This window comes from Colius striatus, chromosome 16 (genome assembly GCF_028858725.1).
Source record: "Colius striatus isolate bColStr4 chromosome 16, bColStr4.1.hap1, whole genome shotgun sequence".
Lineage (NCBI taxonomy): Eukaryota > Metazoa > Chordata > Aves > Coliiformes > Coliidae > Colius > Colius striatus.
In genome coordinates this window covers 8953475-8962389 of record NC_084774.1, presented here as the reverse complement: position 1 = coordinate 8962389, position 8915 = coordinate 8953475, and the positions used below count along the sequence as shown (strand labels likewise).

The 8915-nt window shown below is 59.0% G+C and overlaps 1 protein-coding gene across 1 annotated transcript; it reads right to left on the bottom strand.

Annotated features, from left to right (window-relative positions):
- Window positions 1–404: 404 nt before the first annotated feature.
- TNFRSF6B (TNF receptor superfamily member 6b) lies at window positions 405–7761 on the bottom strand. The gene is made up of 4 exons (XM_062008778.1): window positions 7414–7761; window positions 6137–6515; window positions 3952–4149; window positions 405–1352 (listed from the first exon to the last, which is right to left on the bottom strand). Exons 1-4 carry the CDS (start codon window positions 7453–7455, stop codon window positions 1075–1077), a joined length of 897 nt encoding a protein of 298 aa, XP_061864762.1. The 5' UTR covers window positions 7456–7761; the 3' UTR covers window positions 405–1074.
- Window positions 7762–8915: the final 1154 nt, after the last annotated feature.

Sequence of the window (8915 nt, the reverse complement as noted above, 5' to 3'; positions counted from 1 at the left end):
CTATTCAGGTGAAAATGAGCTACAAAGTCGTCAAGCTCAGTGCAGGCAGCAGATGTGGGCTCTGTGTCATTGCTACAGGCTGGCAAACGCCTCTGGGGGTCACCAAGGCTTAAAAGCCCCTCTGCCCACAGGCAGCACAAGCACCACAGGGCATGGCTCTGACCACGTGCCAGGTCAGGTCTGGGGACAGCCCTGGGGCTCAGGGTTGGGTTGACCCAAGAGATGTGAACAAACAGCAAATCCCAGAGCAGATGGCTCACCTCCTGCTCCCAGTCAGCTCTGCCCTGGCTCAGGGGGCTGCTGTGTGGTGGGGATGTGCAGAAGGTCAGGTGGTGGCCAGGGACTCGTGACACCACCTTCTCTCCTCCCAATGAGACCAGGAAAAGACTCTGCTGACAGAGGACTGTATCATAAAATAATTTCTTTGGTTTCTCTAGAAAACACCTCTCACACATGGTATAAAAACAGGCAGCTTAGAAATGTCAAACCAGGTTTGGAAATGTCAGGCTGCAGCGGTGCCTCTGGGGACACCCAACGTGTCCCAGCAGCGACCTCCCCTCACAGCACAAACTCCAGCAAATCCTCAGCGGGGGAAACACAGTCAAAGAACTACAAAACTCCACCAAAAGCAAATCCACACAGTTTAAAACAAAGCCAGGCACTTTTCTACAAAGGAAGAGCTGGGTTTTTCCCCAGGAAGACAAATGTCCTTGATGCACGTTCCTGTGCTAACGCAGCAGGGACCCTCTGCTGAGTGCTGGCAAACGGGCACCTGGCGTTCAGGGAGCTCCTGGAGTGGCAGCAGCTGCTGGGATCTCCCAACATCCCATTCTGGAGCCCTCTCAATGTCCCATCCTGGAGATGAGACACCCATCACCCCACCCCAGAGGATCCCCCATCACCCCACCCCAGAGCCAGGCGCAGAGCGGGTCCCGCCGCGGGTGCAGCCGAGCTCTGACCCTTTGCTCGTCTCTAACGTGGCCTTTTCAAGTCACGTTTGGAAAGATGAATAAATTAATGAAACCACAGAAGAAAAATATCCAAGAACTACCCAGGGAGTCCAAGGTGGTGGTGTCAGCCCAGGAGGAAGCGCTCGCGGACCTTCTCCTCGATGGAGTGCAGCTTGGCAGCGCGCAGCGCGTCCAGCAGCTCCCTGGTCACCTCGTAGTGCCCCTCTTTGAGGTGGGTGAGGAATGCCCTGAACTTCTCCTGGATGGCTGCCCTGGTGCCTGGTGCCTGCTTCCTCGGGGAGCGCTCCAGGATCTGCTGCAGCCGCTTCAGCTTCCTGACGGGGATGTTCTGGTAGACCACGAAGTCTATCAGGGCTTGTTTGCAGTCGTCGTCTCCTAGAGCTGGGAGAGAAGCAGCTGGAGGTTAGAGGGAAGGTGACTGCAGGACCAGCAGAGCAAGTCTCAGCCCTACCCAGCCTTGGTGTGGGATGTCTGCCCAGAGAAGTGGTCAGTGCTTGATCCTGGAGGCATTCAGGTCCTGGAGACATTTCCCAGGCCCGGATGGATGGAACTCGGCAGCCTGATCTAGCTGAAGATGTCTCTGCTCATCACTGGGGCATTGAACTAGACGGGATGGACCTGAAGGGTCCCTTCCAAGCCAAACCATTCTATGATTTGCTGATGTTGTCCTCACCTGGGCACTGCTCCAGCAGGAAACCTGACTCTCACAGCCCATCCTCCAGATGTGAGAGGGCATTTAAGCTGACACAGCCACGGACACCCATGACCAGGAGCTGGGGGCTGCCTGCCCAGCTCTGCCTCTGCCCGAGGACGTGGCAGCATCTGCCTTGCAGAGGGCTCATCCTCTGCCCAAGCCCGGGGGAAGCAGGAGGGCAGCCAGTTTGTGCTGCCAGCAGGTGTGGGGTGGAACAGCCAGGCCACAATGAGCATTTTTCAAGTGGAAAAAGTGAGGTTGGAAGGAAGAAGAAGGAGGAAAGCACCAAGTGCAGCGTTGTTAACCAGCCCCAGCCTGCCTGTGCCAGGTAACGGCTCCGGGAGCCCGCCCCAGCCCCCGCATTTCCCAGCAGCAGGTTCAGAACAAGAAGTAAAAGTTCCCCTCGTCTTAGGGGGGGGAAAGGAAAGATTCCTTTTCTGTGCTCCTCCCTGCAGTGCAGCAGGGCAAAAGGGAAAGTCCAGAGCAATCTGAAGCTGCTGCAGTCAGTGCTTACACGTGTTATTTTTCCTGAAAGCTGCTGGTTTCCCAGCCCAGGACAGGAGGAGCCCCGGGTGCAGCCCAGCCCAGGGCTTCTGCACAGCCCCAGCTGCCTAAAGCAGCCCTGGAGCCCAACCAGCACAAGGAATGAAGTCAGAAAGCATTTAAGAGGCTGAAGCCAAATGATTACTCAGTCAGGGAGAGACCAGCCCAGTTTCATGCCACTGTAAACTGGGAAGAGTTTCACTGGTTGCAGCGGGGTGGGTCGGGCTCCCTTGCCCAGCTTCTGCCTCTCCCACAACCTCTGGGTTCATCTGGAGCTGTTGTTGCAGCAGGGAGGAAGGCAGGTGCCCACATACCTCCTGAGTGAAATCACAATGAACCAGAGTTAAAAATACCCGTGGTGTCCCGTGGCTCCCGGCCTCTGCTCTATAAATAGCCGGAGGTTGCTCTGGGCACGTGCTGCTGCGCCGCTCCTGCCCCCTCCCTGGGACCACGTCCTGCTGGTGCCAGAGCCTCCCATCACCTCACACCACGGGCATCACACTCCTGTGGCACACATCAGGCTCCCTGAGCTGAAATGCTCCCGGTTGGCAGTGGCAGGAGGGGATGGAAAGGCAAGAGCTGCTCTCACACGCTGCTGGGGCAGCGGCCTCCTTGCTGCATCGCCGTGCAGAAGCTGCTGTTGCAGCTCTTCTATCTTGATGGAAGAAAGACCTTTTTTTTTTTTACACTGGAACAACCCCCCAGGGGTGTGGTGGAGTCCCCACTGCTGCAGGTTTTGAGGACAGTGCTGGATAATCTCATCCAGGCTCCTTTTCCCAGGAAAGGTTGGACCAGATGGGCTCTCAAAGTCCTTCCATCTGTGCTACTCTGGGTTTGGAAGGTCAAGAGTGCAGGTCGATGCCATCCAGGTCAGCCACAGTGAGTTTGTCTCCTGAGTGTCTCAGCTGGATGCTCAGGGTAGAGCAGGTGCTTCACCTCAACTGACACACCAGGCCCTTGAGATGGTTCTCAGTCTCTTTCTCACCCCTAACTTGTTGGAGTGTGTGTTACAAAGCACTTCTGGGGACAGCCCACTGCTCTCCCCTGCCAAGAAAGGTTGGACCAGATCCTTGAGGTCCCTTCCATCCTGGGATGCCATCATTCTGCCACCTGTGCCCACTGGCAGCTCCTGCCCAACCTTCAGCCACCACTGAGGCTCAGCACTACGTCTGCAGTGACACAGTTAACACCACATCTCTGTCACCTAACAGGTCAAAATCCACCCTCTGCTCAGCTCCAACCAGCCTTGGACTCTGCTCCATTCACCCTGCACAGAGGAGGCTGCAGTTGCAACAGAAGCTTCCTGAAAAGAGGCTGAAGCTGGTGTTGGAGCTGGCGCCGGGGCACGTGGGAGCTGAGAGGCTCAGCCCTTCACACCCACTCTGTTTACATGACTGACAGCCATCACTTATCTCTGTGAGCTATCAGCTACAGCCCAAGGGCTTCCACAAGTGTTCTCCTGTCCCAGCATTCCCAGGATTTCACTGTCAGCTCTTTGTTCTTGCTGAGCAAGGAGCCCACACATGCTCTGGCTGTTGCTTTAGCCCTGAGCCCTGCCCTTGCCCTACAGGATCAGCCCTGGAGGGGAGGAAGGCAGTCAGACTGTGTTTTATCCAGAATTGCTATTAATTACAGATCACTCTTACCCACTACTTCATCTCATTTTGCATCTACCTGGAAAAAACCCTCTCCCTGGCAGCCTCGTGGCCCCGGCGTCCCCCTTCCTGCAGCACCACAGCTCACCTGCTCCCTGCGTGCTGTTGCTCCTCCCTGGTCTGCAGGAGGTGCAGAGGGTGTCGTGGTACTGGTTGCCCTGCACGTTGGTCACCTTCCCCTGCTGCTCACAGTCCTGGTGGGGCTGGCACGGCTCCGTGCTGGAGCTGGAGGAAGAGAAGAAGCCGCGGGGACAGGGACGGCACTGGGTGTTCTCAAAGGGGGTACCTGGGGGAGGCAAAAGGACCGTGAGCCTGGGGTGATGAGCTGCCAAGGGAGCAAGGGCAGGAGCTGGGGGTGATGCTGGCAAAGCAAAGAGTGGCAGACACCACTCAAACACGAGGATGATGTTTTGGAAAGTCACTGCCTGCGATGCTCCTGAGGGGCCTCTGGCTTCAACGCTTCCCGTCTCCCCAGCCAGAGCGTTTGGCCTGTGCTGATAAACTGCCACCAGCCTCCAGATACAAGAGGAAAGGGGCTGCTGAAAGGGGCCACCTCCTGAGCAGGAGACACCATCTGGGACGATGGTGAAGCCAAGTGCCAAGCCAGCCCTTTGATTCACAGCAGAGTCAGGAAGCTTCTGGTCAAGCGAAAGGAAAAGTCTCAGAGACAGTGAAAGCTCCGTTGGCTTCTGCAGCCTGGCAGCTCCCAGCCAGGCTCTGGCCAGCCCCAGCCCCTTTCACAGTGAGATTGCACCAGGGTGTCCTGCACAGTCCCTGGGAGAAGCAGCAGCGTCCCTGGCAGCAGCAGATTTCACCCCCCTCTTCATCTCCTCGTCGTGGTCAAGGACAAGGTGCCCATCTCATCCCAACTCACTTCACCCCGTGGCTTTGGCTCTCCCAGGAGGAGTCACAGCCACCCCCTTGCTGCCAACCCCAACACCTGAACCAGCACTTGCAAATGGGAAATCCCAGTGGGCCCCAGAGGAACCCTGCAGGGATCAAAGCACTCATCCACCCCCAAGGGCAGCGAGCTCTGCCTGCAGCCCCAAGCACCCAGGGGATATCCCAGGCACCCACAGCCTCAGAGCTCTGCCCACCCTCCCTGGATGCTCAGCCCCTGCTGTGGGGTTCAGATGCTGGGGCTGCAATGCCATCAGTGCCCACATAAGAAGCCATTTGTAACCAATAAGTAATAACAACAAAAGATTTGCTTCTCAAATGCCCCCTTTGCTCGTGTGGCTCCTCAGCCCTACAGCCAACCCTCCAGCCAGGTCCGATGGTTCATTTCAAAGGGCTTCCCCTCCTTGCTCAGAGACCTAATCCACCTTTTGCTGCATCACTGCACCTGCTGACATCACAGCCCAGACAAAAACCAAACCCTGAATCTCAGCCATAAGCATCAGCTGAAGGCAACAGGGATTTGTCCCCTGGCCTTCGAGCCTGGAGCTCCCTCGTGCTGCACGTGAGAAGACTTCAGCAGCCTCCACGCTTCAAAGCACGAAGGAAGCTGATGCCGGTTGTGCCGACGCCGTTTTCCCGTCCCCAGCTGTGGCTGACAGACAGGCTGGTCCTCAGTGGTTCAGGGGAAAGTGAGAGGGGAACCTGCTTGTGTGCACAGGTGAGGGCAGCTGAGGGCCCAGGCAAACTTCTGCTTGGGAGACAACTGACAAACAACCCCCCAAACCCCCACCTGACTCAACTTGCCAGGGGAGGGAGTTTTGGCCTCCTGAATCAAAACAAGGCTGATTTTATGGCTTTGGAACCTGTCCACGTACCCGTTTCGTGTTTTGACTCCAGCCTCTCCAAATTGCTCAACAGAACCCATAAAACCAGCCCCAGAGCTACACACATTCCCCAGCCCTGCCCTCGCATCCTTAGCAGCCCTGCTCAGACCAGATCATGAGTGTTCCTGCTCCCAGGCTACCTGCCTGCAAGGAGGAGGGAGCTGACAGAGCAGCTGGAGCCACTCAGACCCTTCTACCTTCCCGGTGGGCTGAGCTGCCGCTGCAGGGGTGGGTGAAGGGAGGAACCGGGGTGGCCACGTCCCATCTAAGTGTGGTGCTGGGAAATGAGAGAGGGAGAGAAAACCCACCCTCAGACTAATCCCTCCTTGGAAAAGCAGCCAGGAGCAGGTTGGCTCTGTGCTGGTGAGCAAGGAGAGAGCAGGTCAGGCCACACGGCAGTCACTGGCTGCCGTGTTTCTCCTGCTCTTTAGCTCCAGCAGAGGCTCTGGGGAGCGACAGAGCCCCGGGAGCTCCCGGCAGGGCTCTTACCCAGCTTCTCCACGCCCGAGCCCGGCGGGCACTCCGAGTGCCTGATGCAGAACTCCATCTCTGAGTAGTAGCCCTCCTGGCACTGGCACACACGGTTGTGGGTGGCATTGCACTGCTGCACCTCCACCTGCTTCTCCTCGCAGATGACGTTGCAGTAGCGGCACTTCTCCAGGTAGTTCCAGTACTGAGTGTAGTGCAGCTCCGGGCAGGGCTGGCACAGCGTCGGCCTGTCCCTGCTGCAGTGCTGCGCCACGAACGTCCCCGGCGGGCACTGCTGGCACGTCAGCTGCTTGTTGGTCACTGTGTCTCTCCAGTGGTAGGTGGGGTTGGCACCGTAGCCGAGCTCAACCAGGAGGAGGAGGAGAGGGGCAAACATCTCCTACAGCAAGGACAGCACAAACAGCCCTGAGCTCATGCTGCTGCTGCCACACACACACAACACTACTGCTGCCACACACAACACTGCTGCTGCCACACACACACAACACTACTGCTGCCACAGACACGCTGCTGCTGCTGCCACACACACGCTGCTGCTGCTGCCACACACACAACACTGCTGATTGCACACACACGCTGCTGCTGCTGCCACACACACAACACTGCTGATTGCACACACACGCTGCTGCTGCCACACACGCTGCTGCTGCTGCCACACACATGCTGCTGCTGCCGCCACACACAACACTGCTGCTGCCACACACAACACTGCTGCTGCCACACACAACACTGCTGCTGCCACACACATGCTGCTGCTGCCACACACGTGCTGCTGCTGCTGCCACACACATGCTGCTGCTGCTGCCACACACAACACTGCTGCTGCCACACACAACACTGCTGCTGCCACACAGAACCCATCACAATTGTAGAGGCAAGAAATTCTTTCCCCCCTCACGCCCTCCCCAGCCCCAGGGGTAACACAGCGGTGCTGGGCACTGCCCCACGTGCCACCACCATCGCCCTCCGCTTGCCACCGCAGGTGCCATCCTTCCCAAACTCACTCTGCCAAGCCTCCACAACCTCGGTTCCCCCTTTCAGTGCTAAAAGCGGCTCCAGCACGTTCCATCCCACTCAGTTACCCCCATTTGGGGCAGGATCTTTGCCAGCTGAGGCACAGAAGGGATGTTTTTCCAAACCAGCAAATCACGGGAACTTTTAGGGAGACCCAGCCCCTGGGTGCAGGGCTGGAGAATCCCAGAGCTCTGTTTCTCCTCCCTCTCCTTTTCGAGGCACACGTGTGCAGCCCTAAGAGCAGCCGGTACTCAGGTACTCACCTTGGAGAGACGCCTTAAACTGGGCATGCAGCAGGACAGCATGGGGCACGGTGCGCAGGAGCCGGGGGGGGTCAGGGAGGGTTCCGCAGGGCTGGCTGGAGCTCCTCTGCACAGCAGCAGCGCTGATCCGGCCGTCCAGCTTTAGAGCAGAAAGAGAGAAGGGCTGTTAGGGAAGGCTGAGCGCTGTCGTGTGCTGCTCAGACAGCCTTTCCCCAGCCCCGGGGCACGGCAGAGCACCGGCTCCGGGGGACACCGCGCCGTGCCACGGGCGGGGCGGCGGAGCAGATTGGGCTGAGACGGCAGAGCAGCAGCCGAGCCGTTCCTCCGCCATCCCATCGCTCCCCATCCCATCTCATCCCATCCCGTCCCATCCCGTCCCATCCCAGTCCCGCTCTCCGGGACCGGCCGCCCTCCCTCCGCATCCCGCCCCGGCTCCTCCCCGCTCCCGCCCCGCTCCCGGGGCCTCACCGCCCGGCTGCCCGCCGCCCGTCTCTGCCGACAGCAGCTTTATAGCCCCGGCTGCCGGGAAAGACCCCAATGACGCAAGCGCCCGCGGATCCCGGCGCGCCCGGCCCCGCTCCCCCCGGCTCCCCTCCGGCTCTGCCCCGGCTCTGCTCCGGCTCTACCTGCGGTTCCCCCGCGGTTCCCCCCGGCCCGGCAGCGCTGCTCCGTGGCCAGGCGCGTGGCTGTACCTGCAGGTGGGATTCGCAGCGCTGCAGGGGTAGGGGAAGCAGTCTGGGGGTGATTTTTGGCTGGGGAAGTTCCCCTGGCGATGCGGCTGTAAAGGCGGGATCGCTTCCCAGGGCGGCTCTCGCGGTGGGAGCGCAACGTTTGTCCCCAGACACAGCCCCAAGTGCCGTGTCTCGCCGTGGCTGGGAGCAGCGGGAGCGGCGCTGGGAACACGAACAGCCCCCTGCCCTGCCCTGCCACTACCCCAGCCCTGCAGCCCAGAGCTGCCCTGGCCAGGCACTGAGCTCCTGAAGCCACCCCAGAGCTTCAGCTTTGTCCTTTCGGGAGCACTGAGGACAACACCGACTCCAGCTGTTACACTGAACCACTTCCAGTTATCTTGTAGGACAAAAAAGCACCCGGCAAGGTCAGCGTTTAACTGTCTTACAGGTGACACTTGGCTGGACTTCAAAGGGACCTGAACTTGCTCAGCAGAGCCAGGCAGGCTGCTGCTCCTCTGCACTGCCCCTGCTCACATCCTCCAGGCTCCTCTCCTTTGGCTGGCTCAACAGATTCCCCCTGAAGGCAAGAAAACCCCAAAGCAACCCTGGGAAAAGCTTTACATGCTGGGAAGGAGGCAGCTGGAGAGCTCACTGGCCCTGTGCTCCAGCTGTGGCTACCTGGGTGCACTTGCAGGCACTGGGGGGAAGGAGGAACAGCCCAGAACTGACCTGCTCCTTGGGGTAAAAGCAGCAGAGCTTAGAGAGGCCACAAAGAGCCCAGTGTGCTCTGCACCTGGAAACCTGCCTTTTCATTTCCTCCTGATACCAACT

What these genes read in the sequence shown, in the direction of transcription:
- TNFRSF6B (XM_062008778.1), bottom strand. Translation starts at nt 7,455, where the DNA reads ATGCTGTCCTGCTGCATGCCCAGTTTAAGGCGTCTCTCCAAG. An exon ending in GTTTAAGGCGTCTCTCCAAG is followed by an intron (nt 6,516 to 7,413) that starts GTGAGTACCTGA and finishes TCCTTGCTGTAG; the next exon opens with GAGATGTTTGCCCCTCTCCT. An exon ending in CTCGGGCGTGGAGAAGCTGG is followed by an intron (nt 4,150 to 6,136) that starts GTAAGAGCCCTG and finishes TGCCTCCCCCAG; the next exon opens with GTACCCCCTTTGAGAACACC.